General features: G+C 38.9%; 1 protein-coding gene across 8 annotated transcripts in view; it reads left to right on the forward strand.

The window, feature by feature from the left end:
* The first annotated feature begins 261 nt into the window (after positions 1–261).
* The window catches only part of MAP3K7 (mitogen-activated protein kinase kinase kinase 7), a 48,023-nt gene continuing 32,167 nt past the window's right edge, over positions 262–16,117 (forward strand). For 4 of the 8 annotated variants that reach the window (XM_009093570.4, XM_009093578.4, XM_018918296.3 and 1 more), the window contains exons 1-5: positions 265–835; positions 11,888–11,998; positions 13,595–13,660; positions 14,558–14,603; positions 15,302–15,440. In XM_009093570.4, coding sequence (XP_009091818.1) covers positions 746–835; positions 11,888–11,998; positions 13,595–13,660; positions 14,558–14,603; positions 15,302–15,440 — 452 coding nt within the window. In that variant the 5' untranslated portion in view covers positions 265–745. Of the gene's footprint in view, positions 836–11,887; positions 11,999–13,594; positions 13,661–14,557; positions 14,604–15,281; positions 15,441–16,117 lie in introns of those variants that run through there. The other 4 variants (XM_050972118.1, XM_050972119.1, XM_009093563.4 and 1 more) reach the window with 3 other exon arrangements.

Genomic DNA, 16,117 nt, shown 5'->3' on the forward strand with positions numbered 1-16,117 from the left:
GCGGCCGGGGCGCTGCCCGCCGCTCCGCTCCGCTCCGCGCCGGCCGGTGGCTCCCGGCTGGCGGCAGGAACAGGAAGCGGGACCGGGCAGGGACCGCGGCTGCTCCCCCTGGCGGCAGCGGCGACGGAGCGGAGCGGGGCGGGGCGGGGGCGGTGCCGCCGCCAGGCCATGGCCCCGCCGCGGCCGCCCTAGAGGCCGCTGCTGCCGGCTCTTCCCCGCCCGCCCCCGCCTGGTGCTCCCTCCCTCCCTTACTCTATCACTCCGTCCCTCCCTCCTGGGCCGGGGCAGCAGGAAGCGGCTCTGATGTCAGCGGCGGCGGCCGCGGCGCGGCTCTGAGCGGCTCCCCCACCCCCGCCGCGGCCCCCTCTCCCGCTGCCGCCGCTGGGGCTGGCGGCGGAGCCCGGCTGCGGCCCCGGGGGCGCCGCCTTCTCTCGCCCGGGGACGCGCGGCCGAGGCGGTCCCGAGCTGCGCAGAGGCCGCGGCCTAGGGGAGTCGGCGCGGCGCCCCGCGGGGGTGCGGGAGGGCGCGGGATGCGCAGCGGCGGCGCCGGGGCCTGTGCCCGCCGCCAGTGAGGCCCGAGGCCGCTGCGGATGCGGCCCCGGCGGCGCCTCGGCCAGGCCCGCCCCGACCTGCGCCAGGAACCGCCGCCGAGCCCTGCGTAGCCCCGGCTCCGGCCCTCGGCTGCCCGGTGCCGGACCCTCGCGTAGCCCCGGCCCCCTCTCCTCCCTGCGGTGAAAGAGGAGGCATGTCCGCTGCCGCCTCCGCTGAAATGATTGAAACCCCCCCGGTCCTCAACTTCGAAGAAATCGACTACAAAGAGATCGAGGTGGAAGAGGTGAGTGAGGGTCCTGCCGTCCCCCTCGCTCCCCGGGCGCGGCCAGCCTGGCCCCGCCAGGGGTTCTTCTCCCCGGCGCCGGCCCTGCGCTGCGGAGGGGTCCGCAGAGGCTTCGCGGGTGCGCCGGGATGCCGCGACCCCCCGGTGTGCCTGACCGGGGGTTCTGTGCTCCCGTGGATGCTACAGCGGCTGGCACCGGCGAACAAAGGCGGTCTGGCTGGGAGCGGAGGTGCCAGCTTACTCCTGCCGGCCCTGCTGCTGGATGCCTTATTGTGGAGTTTTGTTTGAACGGGATAGATTTATTCAGGACTTTAAAGTTTCGCCGCCCATTTTGCCACCCACTTTAGTATGGGTGGCACGCATAGTCGTCAAGAGGGAACTGTTAATTCTAATGTTTGTTTTAGGTCTCTGTTTCTCTATGCCTCTGCTTTCACCTTCTGCCACCAAACTGAGCCATTGTATATATGATGATCATACCACTCTTAATGATTTGCTAAATTTACAGCTCTGTGAGCTGTAAGGATAAACAGGGGTTTTTTTCTTAACATAGGCTAGTGATGTTGCTTGCACTCATCGATGTTTAACATTTCGTTTGTGACCCGTGCCTGTTAGGCAGGAAGTGACATTTAGTTATTGTATATCAAAATTGGAAGTAACTCTTTCTTCTGTGAACTTCACATAGTGAAATTACTTCAGGTGTACCTTTCATCTGTCGGTGGTTCCTGTGAAAGTAAGGTGGGTGTGATCTAGGGTAGCTTGTGTGCTTTAATAACGGGCTCAGCAGTCTCTATATTCTACAGTGTTGTGTGACTCTCAGAATTACACAAAAATACTGCTGCTGTTTTTTCCTTTGTTGCCTGCTAAATTCTCTACAACAATGAAGTTTCTTCATGTAGATCCATAACAAATTTTATGAGGCCAGGTTGTAGAATCTGGACCTAACAGGCATCCAAGATTCCTGAAACAGTCCCTGTGCTTTTATTTGTCGATTACCATCTTTCTTTTAAAGTAATAATTACCCTGTTTTCCTTTAAAAGTTTGTGTGGAAGTGGAGTTTTGTGTAGTAGCTTTTATAGATATGACAACTGGTGTCTCAGGTTTTTACAGTAGTTTGCTAGAAACTGGTTTCTTCATAATTATCCTACTGGGCTTGGGTCTCCTGGGGATAATTCAGGGACCTTAAAACCTACCATGTTGTACCAGGGCACCTTCTTCTGCATTCAGGTAGTACTGTGGTAACTTTGGCTTTCACGATAGCAGGCACTGGGCACTGGAAATTTTCAGAAGACAGCATATTTCAAAAGATTGCCTTTATCTCTTTCTGTGAATTTGGCAACCATAAAGACTTTTGTTTCTGTAAGTCTAGTTGTTCTGCCTCCCTTTATGCATTTAGCTATTCTGAAGTGAAGGTGGTTTTTGTTGTTTTTGCAACACTTACTAATAGCTGAGGATCAAATCACATGTTTTGGGAGAAATAGCATTTCTCACCCAATGAAGAAAGTTTAAGCAGGTTATCCATTGTAAAAAGGTGCCCAGTGATCCCTCACTGAAGTGAGTACCACATCTGCTGTGTTAGACATAAGGGCTATGTCTGTTTGTAAGCTATACAAATATTTAATCCTCACAACACCCTTGGGGAGGTGTTAGCAAGGATTGTATTGCTGTTTTACATATAGAAAATGTGGAGCTGCGTAGTATGTAATTGGTGTAAGTAGAGTCTAGCGTTATAAGGTTTAGTGCTCAGAGCTTGACTGTGTCCCACTCATGTGCCTGGTGCTCACAGAAACAGGACTGTCAGTACAAAAATGTATCTAGAGACAATGCTTAAGTAGAAATTTGTTTAATGCAGTTGTTGTTATTCTAAACACAGAATCTTTGTAGAGATACAAAACTCATGTGATATAAGCAAGACGACTTTGATAATGTTGTCTCCATGAAAAAATCTGGTCACAGATGGCATAGCATTTTGAGTGTACCTGTCTTCCCAGAAGTTCTTATAGGCAAAGGGTATACACTACTGTTGAATAAAGTCTAAATATTGCACAGAGGAAGAAATAAGACCTACTTTACAAGAAAACAGATGGATTGGAGATCCTACTTAGGCCTTGCTTTTCTGAGCTGTGGGTGTTGATTTCTTACTCATGATGCAGTTTCAGCACAAATAGTCAACTTTGTAGTCATAACAAAACACACATCCTTACTGAGGTTTTTCTGTGCTCTCACTTTAGGCTCAGAGGTGTTCAAGGATTTTAAGTGGCTATAATATCTCAAAATGGTTGTATTTATGCTTGGCAAACTTCAAATGTTTCAAAATGGAGTGTTAAAAGATCTACACTGGAAACTCAACTGCTTTTATAATCATAGCTTTGCTGTTGTATTATCAAGGCTGTCTTGTCAGCAGATAGCAGTCCCACTCTGCCACTGGTTTATTAATAGATATTGAAGTTCTGGAATACTTGCAGGCCCAGAGACCTTGCTAATAAATGTGAGATCTATAAGTGCACTTTCCTTTAGGTCTGTCTGAACTCTACTAAGATAAAAACAAGAATATACCATATTTTGGTTTAGCTACCATGCACATGACTAAATGTGGTGTTACTTCTCACCAAACACATCTTCAGCTTCAGAATGCCTTCTTGTTATTTCAAGTGCTTAAAATGAAGTAAACCATAGAGACAATTATTATGAAAGAGTTGGGAGTCAAATCAAAATTGATGTGACACAGCAGGAGCATATTCAAAACTGGAAGGGGAAAAACAACACAAAACTTTTGCTCTCTATTTCACAATGCAAGTTTTTGATTGTGAAAATGGCCATTTTAAGTTTTTAGTATTGTATAGAAAAATCATTAGAAACTGAAAAAAATAAAATCTAATATAACTGAAATCAAGTCAACAATAAAAAGCCTAATAGCCTTGTTTTAAAATCTCATATTTAAACTGGAACAACACTCTGGTTGTTTCTTCCCCAGGGAGTTTCCACATCTAAGCTAAAACACACTTTGGTTTTTAATTGTTCTGGCAGCCTACTCCCTGCCACTCTTTCCTGAAAATTCCACAGGCTTTCCTCTACCAGGTAACTGGGTAACAGTCCCATACATGACCAAAACATAGACCTCTTCATCACATGATGTGTGTATGCTTGGATTGCTCAGCCAAAGGTACATGTCTGGTCATGTATACTGCAGCCCTGCCCAGTCACTGCCTGATGTAGACAAGTTAAAAAACTAATGCCATATTTGCATAGTTGCAAGTTACTTTTGGATGATCGGAAATATAAATTATTAGAAAACTGTTCTTTAATGCTTTACTGGTATATTGCAGTTTACAATGAGGTTTCTTTTCAACAGTCTATTTGGGCAGTAGTTAATTCTAAGAGAATTAGGGTAATGTTTTCTTTGAGATGAAGAGGTAAGCTTTAAAAATATTTATTTTAGAAAATTTACTTAAGATTCCAGCAACTAAGGAGATGCAATTTATTGTATATCCACCTATAGATATTTTTAAAATAGTTGGTTAATTTCATTAACTGAGTAGTGTGCTAAGAGCTACATGTGTTCCTTCCAGTTCTGGAGCAAAGCAGCTCAGAAGCAAGAGAGTGATCAATACAGCAAGGCAACTGGATTTTGCTCCCCTTAATATAGTTAACTTTCTAAAAGTTAGTGAGATGCAGTGTCTGATTATGTCCATTACAAGGTAAAGCAGATTTGTGTGAGCTTCTATTGAACATGGAGCTGTTACTACCTCCGTTGTTTCTGTGTCCTAGGGGATCATCCCCACTTGCAGAATACCAGTCTGAAAAATTGGAAGAAATTTGGAGAAGAACCAGATGTGATTTGAGATCTGAACAGCATTACTGGATATCTGACATGAGTACAGAAGGATTGGTTCTCAAGAACCAAGGGTGGTAGTTAGAAATCCATTTAATCTCAGTCAAATTTCTCAGCCTTTTTCAGTAAGACTTCAAGGTGCAAAGCTGGATATTCAAAAACAAAGGCAAAAAATAAGTACATGGTAAAAACATATGCCAGTATATTCTCTGATTTTACTCTAAATAAATTTCTGAATTAATTCAAATAACTACTTAAATGTAGTTTAGTTACACCAATGAAAGATTCTCTTTATTTATTTGTATAAGAAATAGCTGAAGTGTCAGCTGGGGTGTGAATTTATAGCAGAAGTTATGCAACACCTATTCCATGTAGATGAAATTTACTGTGCAGTGAGTTAGAAAATAGCTAATAAGCTAGTTAAACTCTTAATGTGACACTACACTCATTTCTACACATGCAGATACATTCAGTGAATCAGTTTGTATCCTGTTAAAGAGACTCATACTTTACTTCATAAAGAATACATGGGAAAGAAACCTCACTGATCTTCCTGTTCCAGTGATGAAAGCAAGATCCATATTTATGAGATAATAATAGAGTTCTATGTCTAATACCTTTCCCTGAGAAAAAAACTGAAACAACAGAGCAAGTTTCACATGTCCCTTATATGTTCCACCCTGTGGATTGCTACCAGTATTTTATTAGTTGCAGAATGCTTTTTTGTTTTCTGGTTTGGTTTTTTTCCAAAGACCAGTAATTTTAGACAGTGCCAGCCCAGAGAGCTCATGTTAGAGTGCTGCACCCTGAGTGCCACATTATCCAACATCTTGTTTCTAAAGCAATAATTCACTTTCTGGGCTGCTCTAACAGAACAAATTGATTCATACTAGAACATCAGACAGTTGCTTTGTTAATGTTTTTAAATTGCCGTTAATTAAAATTAGTTCAGTTCTCGAGACAGATGTATAAAATCCTATCAGTGCATGAAAGCTTTTCAATATGTGATAAGCCAGAATGAAAGTATAACTTGATAAACTGTTATCTTTGAGATGCATGCATTTCTTGGAATGACTTGAGCTACCAAAATACAGGGAGGGTTGGTTGCATGTTCAGAGCAAAGGAAGAATTTCTGGAAACATAATTTTCAAGAGCAGGCTGGATGGAGTTCTGAGTAACCTGGTCTAGTGGAAGGTGTCCCTGCCCATGATGAGAGATTGGAACTAGATGATGTTTGAGGTCCCTGCTAATCCAAACCATTCTGTGATTCTAGAATTTCAGGAACATGTATGATGATACTTTGATTCTACATAACCATGTTCCAAAGAAGCTGAAAAGATAAATAGTTCTTAAAACAGAACTAAATTCAGATAGACAAGCCATTGAATGAAAACAGTACATTGTTATTCAGCTCTAACAGATGAAACCCTAGATAGGGACCAACTGGGTGAGGTTGTCAAGCAGAACTTGCCTATATTAAGAATCTAAGTTGATTTTAATAACCAGTTTCTTTGAGGAAGAAATATTTTTTTCCTACAGTGTTTTGCATAACTTCTATGTTCAAACTTGGAAACTAAATCTAAATTACTTAGTTTACTTCAAATTAGTAGGATTGCTTCCAGGGGCTTTTGGGGGTGGGGGAGTGGAGAGGTTTTGGAGGTTTCTTCATTGCTGTAGGAATCCCAGAAAGGAAAAGCAACATTTAGAGTTGTGCTGACACTAGTACAAATAAACTTAACCAGTCAAAGAACATAGCTGTAAGAACTGGCAGATAGATCTGAACACTTTCCTAAAAGTGCTGCCAGGGTATTGGCCACAGTCATTTGTGGCACGGGGCCGATTTGCTTCAACCTACTTAATAAAGCATAGCACACACAGAGGAACCAAAACTGGAATTTGACGCTGGTTGAATGAGTGATAGAAAGTGTAGGAATATAATTTTAGAAGCTCTAAACTGTTGTTCATGGCTTCTTCTGGCACCTTTTTTTTTAATTTGTGATGCATGTTCCATGCATTTCACATATGTGAAAAATTGAAAATGTTAGTATACTTTATTGGTACTGCTGGAGCTCTGGTAAACAGAGAGAGTAAAAGCAACTGAATTTTAAAATCTCTTGAATCTCTTTTGTATTTTTTAGAACACATTATGGAACATTTTTTTCAATTCAATCTCGTGTAGCGTCTGGAGCTTGAGAAATCCAAACATTCAGTTTGCATACATCCCATTTCATTAAGAAATATACCAGTAAACAAAGCAATATAGATATTAGAGATAACTTAACGTAGCCTGTTGTCATTTTGGAAGTACAGGTTTTGTTGGATTTCTGGTTTTGGATTTTTGTAACTGCTTGTCTTGCTTTCCAAAATCATAAATGAGCACGTCATGCAGTCGATACTGCAAATTATGAAGTCAGTTCTCTAAAGAATACTAGGTCTGCTAATCAGGAAGCTGTTATATTTTATTGCTGTCTTATATATCCAGCAAGTTGGGGTTTTTTTAAGAAAGAAAAGCACTAGGTATTCTGCATGCAGAAGTACCTTATATGGAACCTTTATGGATAAAGAGAAAACTTTGCATTTTTATGTTTTTGAGTTAATAGAAAACTCGTGAAGTTAATGCAAAGTTGAAATTAATTCTTCCAAAGTTTTGACATTTGTTAGGGAACTATGGTGCATCTGAATAAATAGAGGTGCATTTTTCTAGTTTTACTGGGGGAGGGGAAATTTTTGGTCACATCCCTTAGGACAAAATACATCCTTAAGCTCTTAACATATCTGCAGTCTCTATTTCCTGCATGATTTCTAGTCTACATAACTTACCAGTCAGTATAGTCTACATACTTACAAGTCAGTATCAAGTATCTTTGTTTATGTACAGCATTTGATACTATTTGTACACAGAGACAGAGGTAATGCTTGTTCCAGGGTTCTTGTATGGTTCATATTCTTTAAATAAGACTCTAAATACATTATCTGGAAAACATGCAAGTGGCACTGTCCTTCACCATGTCACTTTGTCACACAGTAAAATGTAACTTTTTACTGGTATGTATTTTACAGGTAAAAGAATACATTTTAATACACTTTTAAATCTTTGAACCTCTTTAAGTATTGCTTCCAGTTTAATATGGTTTTGTGTCATATGCCAAGTGGTTTTTGACAAGCTTAATTATCTTCTGTGATAAAGGTAGAAGCAGACTTGTTCTTACTCTATTTCTAAATGTTTCATCTACCCTATATCTTCCTTTTTTCTCCTAGAAGATATTTAAAGAAACAGAATCTTTTACTAAAAGAATTTGTTTATTTTTAGATCATTTTCCAAATAAACACAGTTTAACTACAGATCAACTGCTGTTTATTGATCTGTTGTGTCAATAATTCCATTAACTGTGCTTCATATAATTCCAAATATGTGCTATTGCCCAAACATATGGTGTGGCACCAACAGCAGGGGACAAGAAGGAATGAGCATGAAGAAACTAAAGTTCAGGCAGTGCCTCCCTCCTGTGATATTAAGTTACTTAGTTCCAGCACGAGGTGCTGAAGGAAACTACATAGTGTTTAAACTGTTCTGACAATATCTAAAACTTACTGCTTTAAAGAATAAATTTAAGGGAAGAAAATTATATGTAAATGGACTCCCATAATCTGCATTCTGTGGATTATAAAGGGGTTTTTGCTATGAGTAAGGTACTTTTTCCAGAATAAGTAGGAAAAACACATTGAGTTTTCACATATGGGAAACCAATTTGTATTGGATCTGTCATTGTTTCTGGTGGTTGCTCCTTTCATGTGCCATCCAAGAGCCTGAGCTGCTTTAATGGAGGATCAGCTCTTCTGTTTTCCCTGTATCCTAGGTAAATATTCACTGTACTCATGTCCTCTTCTCAAGTTCAACCTTCTGCCTAAGCAGGCACCAAGTCACTGATAAATTGTTATGAAACCTTGACTGCATAATCATTTATCAAACTATTTTCACCAATAATAAAATTTACATACCTGATGGTCTCAAGCTTTCTATCACATAATTAAGGTTTAGATTGCCTGGTAAACTCTTCCTCTTGGTGTGCAACACTGATTTTATTTTTTATTATTATTTTTTTCCAGTCATCAGTGGCACTTCTTAAAGTACATCTAATTCTTGGAATTTATTCCACTTTTCAGATAAAACCCAAATATTGTGGCATTCATGGCTCAAAGTAAAACACTACATGGGGCAGTATACCTGTTTCTGTGAGTTTCTTCATTCAATAGAAACAAATTGTATTTGTTGAAAAATACAATAGCATTAAAAAATAATGATTTCTTTAGTATATTAATTGGAAGTACATGTGCCAGTTCTCAGAAACATGCAAATAGTCATGAATTTATCTGCAGGGGAGCAGTATGCATTTATATTGACTTACGAGCTGAATTTAACCAAGTGCAATCAAATGGAAGAGATACATGGGCTTTCTTTTTTTTGTTATACATCTCAAAGATAAATATTTTTAATGTATAAAAATGGATGTAGTATATATTTCATATTCATAATATTAAAATCATATGCATAATACATATAGTGTATTTGTACATATGGACATATACAAGTCTTTTCAGCAGGGAAAGATAAAACTAGCCAGAAAAAAAGTAGGCCTGACCCATCCCCAACTGTTGTAAGTGATTCATGCTAAGTGGAAAAAAAAGGTCAAATTACTTCATTAAATTTAGAGACCAATCTTTTAACTGACATATATGTACTATTTTCAAATCACTCTTTTTGTTTGTGTCACTGGATTAAATGTAACAGAGTTATAGTTGAAAACTCTGAAAGCGTGTGAGAAAAGGTATACTAAGAAAAGGAACCTTAAAAGGTGACTCACAGAGACTTGAACCGTAGAGCCAATCGGATCCACCTAGGAGAATTCATTATATGCCCATCTCCTTTTCCCTAAGTGAAAGGGAGAGTTCTTCCCACTCATTTGGCTAACCCTGTTGGGATTTCTTGACAGCGTAGGGGAGCAGCAGATGTGGAACTAACTGTATTGCTGCTACCAATACACTTCATCTTTCACAAGCTGCTCTATGGCATCCTTCTCTCATTAACTGTCCTTGGTATTTCCCAGGTGCTTGCACTTATGCGCTCACTAATCACCATTTCTGCAAAATGCAGACTTACAGCACACACACCAACTGATGAGTTTTTCCTTATTCTGTAGGTCTGGTCATGTGCTGTGTAAGGTGGGTAGGGGCTTTGTAATGGACAAGTTTTGTGAAGGTGGGGGGCCTGCCAACCCCTAGAAAGTGAGCATTTTATTCGGAGCATAGTCTGAGAAAAAAGGAAATAACAAGGAAGACTGTTTGGGACTTTTATGTCTTCCAGTGACTCATTGTTTCCAATTTGTTTATATGTACTATTTTTGTAGGCTGCTCATCTATCATTCATGGCTTGGTGTTTCCAACCTCACGTGTGGAATGCAAGAAAATAGTTAGCGTGTGTTACGTCAGGACAAGATGGAACAAGGCAACACAAAGTGCAAGGCGCTTTGGCTGGGAGATGATGTTACAATCAACAGGTTCTGTTCTTTAACAGAGTAGAATTGGACACATTCTGTGTATCTCCAGTGCACGTCTTATCACAGACTCTGTCTGTGAACTACTGCTGTGGAAAGTAAACGTGAGATGACAGGAACTTCTGCAAGGCTAAATGCATGCTGTAATGTAAAAGAGAAAAATATTTCTTACAGTAATAAGGGAACCAGAGGAAGAAAGTGCCATTGATCACCATGGCTGTCAGGGGGGCAGCTGTATCTTATATCCATATGAAACTTCTAAGAAATATTAAGCATAATTTCCCTTTTTTATTCTTTCTTAATTCAAGCTCTTGGTGGGGTTTTTTAATTTTTATTTTTCATCTCTTCAAAGTGGGGCCTTGATTGCAGACTTTGTCATATCCATCATGACAGTTTAGCAGGTCTTGAGTTATGCATCTACAGCCCTTTCCATCCCATTCCCAGGGGAAATCAGTTTCACTATTTATTTATTTGGAAAGCACATAGTAAGAACCTAACTCAAGGATTACATAAATCATAGTTAGCCCCTTGTTTCTCCTCCTCTCTTCTACTTCTCAGCTTGCCTGCCTGCACTTTTTGGATTTGGAGAAGTTCCTTTTCCTTCTGTGCCTGTGTGTGCCTTAGGTTTCCTCCTCCTCATAATTTTCTTTTGAGCATATGAATAACAACGCACTTGTCTGTGCTTTCCTGTAGTGGCTGCAGTCACTGTTTTGGCAACACCTTCATTTCAATTTTACATCTCACATACATGTTTTGTCATTATTCCTGTATGTTGCCATTTTTCCTCTGAGGAACAATTAAAAGAAGTGGATTTTCAATTAAACATCATGTGCAATTCACCAGTAACTGAAAATGACCTTCTTTCTACCCTGCTTTTATTTCTATGCTTGATTTCAAAGAGCTGTTCTAAATAATGGTGGTATTGGAGCTTCTTCACAGCAAAGGTTAAGGATTACTTAAACAATATAATATGCAGAAGCAGCTACTACTGCTTTTGCAAAGTTACAGTGAAGAGTTATGACTCTTGTCTGGGGTTGTTTTTTTCCATAGTTTTAGGCAATGTTAATTCCAAATAAGCTAGAAAGCAGACTTCAACAGAAATAGGGAAAACTTAGTTCGTAGACACTTTTTTGGAGGACTTGCAGGTTAATTTACTGCTATCACACCCTAGAGTCATCTGTGAGAAAATGAACTGATAGCTTTGAGCACACAGAACATCTTGTCCCAATTTCATCATGGTCCTGTGCATTTGTGTATGCATTTAAATTTCAGAAGTCTTAATTCCTGGTTTTTAGCAAGAAAAAACAAATACAGCAGATAGATGTAATTTCAGGGGTGAAACCTAAAAAAAAAAAAAAAAAGGTCTCATTCCTCTAATTTCCTTTGAGCAAATCTTGTTCTAAATAATTGAGATTATACATTTCTGAGATACTGTCACTGCACATTAGTAATAAATTTTTTTTGTATGTGTGTTTCCCAATTCTTGCCTAAATAATCTCTTGAGCAAGCTTACCTAAGTCTAGTTATGCTTTAATGGCGTTCAATTCCTACTGCCAAACTCGAGCCTGTGTCTTCAGTTTTCTAAATTAAATTTCTTTTCTGTTAGTGAAGTCCTGCACAGCAAATGAAACTATTTTAAATTTTAACTCCATGTTTTATATTTTGTTCTAGGTTGTTGGAAGAGGAGCCTTTGGTGTGGTCTGCAAGGCTAAATGGCGAGCCAAAGATGTAGCCATTAAACAGATAGAAAGTGAATCTGAAAGAAAAGCCTTCATTGTAGAGGTACAGTATGTTTGATGGAAAATATATGGTTTGGTAGAGCCTGTTTCCTGAAATTCATGGGTGCATTCAGTGTACTAAAAGCTATGTTTTTATCACAAGATAAACGCTCCCTGCAGTACCCAGTTCAGGCCTTGACCCTTGTCTTGCAGAACAGGAGACCTGTCAAAGCGCATTGCAGCTCCTTTAGTTTGCTTCTCATAAGAGCTGAAAAGCAAGAGTGTGGGAGAGACAAGGGCACACAAATAGTGAAATAACAGTTCTTAGCTTCTTTCCCAGTGTGAAGTCAGGGTGCAGCTGGAATACCCACCAAAGCCTTGAAACTGATTAACACTTCCAGGGGCCACAGTGCAGGTTCTCCAGTACAATCAGGTTGATATTTGAAAGTGTTTCTGAGGTTTTTCAGCAGTTCTGATAATTTGATTTAATTTTTTTCTTCTATGCAAGTACATTGCCACCTTAAAGGCAATTGCTGTTTTCATTCAACATCTGCTTATTTAAAAATGTCTTGAGTAGGTCAGATACACTGATAAACTTCCCAAGATAAATAATATTTTCTAGAATCAAAAGCTTAATTTAATTGACACACATTGTGACATGCTGCTTAGTATTTATTCAGTTATAGCTTAGAGTGTTCAGGATACACAAAATATGTTAAAAATAAAACTTAAATTTCGAAGTAAGTCTTATAAAATATGACACACTAAAGGGTTGAAAAAAACATGTTTGTAGTAGGCCCTTCTGTAAATATTTATATGTTGTTCATTATGATGGAAAGTTTTTAAGGTTATTAATTTGAGTCTGGTTTAACACTGAGTAAATCCGATCAGTCGACTGGGATTTTTGTGTTCCAAAGAGATCTGATTAGATAATCCCAGAAATGCTTCAGTGATTACTGCTAGTTGGGAAACCCTGCACAGTGCAAGCATCAGTTGAAATTTTTCATTCTGATGTTTTAGATCTTCTGAAGTGTGTAGAAAAAATAACATTTGCTCCAAAGACAGCGTAAAGTACTTCAGCAGTCTGTGTACAGGGAAAAAAATGCCTTTTTGCTTGCTTCTACTGTGTACTAGTAAAAAAATCCCAATGCAAAATAATGCAGTTGTCAGTTCAAACAGTAATAGGTTCTTGGAACTATGTCATTCTAGTATTAAATTATTTTATGGGACTGTGGGCTTGGGGACTTTAGAACTTTTGTCCTCTATAAAACAGTCAGTATTCTGATGTTTTTAATTTAATTGGACAATTTTTATGTAGTCACAAAATTGAAGGCTCCTGGAAGAGCACTAAATCTATAGACATCATGGTTGCACAATGCTTGTGTCTTGAGTGACTTTACTATAGCATGACAAAAATACTTTCTTTAAACATAATTTCATCAAACTTCTTTTTAAAATACAGGTCCAGTTTGACACAAACCTGACCACATAAATTAAAATGCAAAGAGTGACATAAATATTGTAATTCGTATAATCGCCATCTAGAGTTATACAAACATAGAAAACTGTACTTGCTGTTTTGGTGTATTATTTATAGCTATGAATATAAAGCATTAGCCCTTTTTTCCTGTGGTTTGAAACTCTCTGATTTGTATTGCAGCTTCGACAACTGTCACGGGTAAACCATCCCAATATTGTCAAGTTATATGGAGCCTGCCTAAACCCAGTAAGTTATAGCTTGTCAATATGGCAAAAGGTAACTAGCTTAATATATGCAAGCATCAGTGCACAGAACGTGTATTTTATATTAAAAATGTATATTTTATATATTTTTCATGTTTTAGTCATAATAAGGAAATATACAGATATGTAGATTAGTTGATGTTTTCAGGTATTTGTTTTTCCTTTCTACTGCTCTAAAAAAATTAATTCTTTCAAGACCACAAATCTGTTTCTCAACAGTTATAGTTCAGTTTGTGAAAATGGCATCTAGTGTATTACATAATGTAATTGCATTCATATCTACAATCATATTAATTGTAAATCAGTACAAATAGAAATGCAGTGTCCAGACATGATTGTGTCTTGTAAATCAGCTCCTATTTTCATACATGTAATTTTCAGGATTTGCTTGCTTTCTGCCACAGCTGCAAACAGTCTCACAAATTCTCTAAGCAGAAAAGAGGGTACTGTGACAGGACAGATGTATCCTTAGCTAATTCTTGTATGGATTATTTAATTGCTTAAAATGATGCTTCATCCATTTTCTTTCTTTGCACTAGTGAAATTCTTCTGGCATAGTATTTAACAAACTTTTTTTTGTAAGCCACTAAAGGAATAAAGCAAAGGACAATGAATTTCAGTTGGAAGACAGTATTTGCTTTTTGAGTCTGAGGAAGAGGGAGGTCATTCTTTTATTTTCTAACTTCCAGTGGGAATTAAGTGTAAAACTGATTTTTCTTACATGTAAATACATACATTTCAAACTGACTGATGTATTTTCCATTAGCTTAGGTATGGAGGCTTTGCAGTTGCTCTCAAAGAACTTCTCTTTCAGTTTACAAAAGCTGTTTTCTGCCTCTGCATTGAAAATATGCCTATTTTTTTCTCCTTCCCCCCAAAGGTGTGTCTTGTTATGGAGTATGCTGAAGGAGGTTCTCTATACAATGGTGAGTATCATTTCAACTTCCTGGAGTTAAAGTGCTAGTATTAGGGCAAACATGTAAAGTACAAGTTGTTTCATAAATATGTCTCCATTCTTGGAGCTATTCAGAAGCCACCTGAACACAGTCCAGGGCAACTGGCTGGAGGTGGCCTCTTTGACCTGCTTGGTGGACTTCCAGAGGTCTCTTCCAACTATTACATGGTTCTTTGAAATTCGTATAATAATTTTTAGGACAAGGGAGTGTCCTAAAAATTTTATACGAATTTGAAATTCGTATAAAAATTTTTAGGACAAGGGAGTGTACCTTTTAAAACCTCTGTTCAGTTCACTGGCTTGTTCTTCATAGCAGTTTCTTATATTTTATATACAAGTAATGTAAGGTTTTGAAAACACTCTTCCTTAATTTGTAAATTCCCTGGAAATTTGTTTAACATACATTTTACCAGGGATAGCTGAGAACAAGCAACACTTTTCATATTGAATTTTAACAAAAATGATTATGGAAAATGTACTAAAAAAATGGGAAATATTTTGACATTTCTGTTATTTTAACAGTCTGCAGAAAGGTATTTTTAGTTCAGTAATGAGGTGTTGGTGATTGCTTAGATTCCATAGAGCTTTCTGACTGGTATTTTGTTAACTCCATTGTATCTGTTGTAATATGCAATAAAGTTCTTTTTAGTTTGTGCCTTTGTTTTGCAGTGCTGCATGGTGCTGAACCTCTGCCTCATTATACTGCTGCACATGCCATGAGTTGGTGTTTACAGTGTTCCCAAGGAGTGGCATATCTCCACAGTATGAAACCAAAGGCTCTAATTCACAGAGACCTGAAACCACCAAAGTAGGTTTAGAGTTAATTTTTCATGTTTTATTGCAGTTGGTATTAAAGATCATTTACAATAATTTTATTGCATTTAAAAGAAATACCTTTAATTGGTACTAACTTTTAGATGTACTGTATTCCAAATGAAAGCTGTGCATATGAGACTTCAGTTGCAGAATGATGGTTTATGATACAGAAAATTAACTGTGTTCAGTTACTTTCTGCTCAGTGGGAAAAATACCCTGCTCCTGCAGGGTATCCATCACGGAAGAGGATTTTATTAGGAATAGGGCTTCTAATCAGAGGCATTTAAAATCTTCCAGTTTTGGAATCGTTGTGGTGTTCAATAAGAGAACCTTGGGGGGGGGGGGCGTTGATGGTTCTAATGTCATATTTAATCTGTTGCATTAGAGCCCTTTCGCCACATGGCCATCCTCCTTTATCCCCTCCTTCTGCTTGTTCCACTACCCCTGCCAGAAGCTCCCATCACTTTCCACCAAAACAAAATTTAATAGTTTCCTACCCAGTCAGTTTGTTATCCAGCTCTTTTTACAGCTTCAGATCTGGCTCCACAGATTAGATAGATATTTGAGGATAAGCAGACTCATCCCTTTTTGGTGGTAATCTGCAGTTATTACCAGATAAAATTATAACATGAAGCCACAATTTAAATCTTAGTCCTTTCTTGTATTCCC

The sequence above is a fragment of the Serinus canaria genome, chromosome 3, assembly GCF_022539315.1.
Source record: "Serinus canaria isolate serCan28SL12 chromosome 3, serCan2020, whole genome shotgun sequence".
Taxonomy (NCBI): Eukaryota; Metazoa; Chordata; class Aves; order Passeriformes; family Fringillidae; genus Serinus; species Serinus canaria.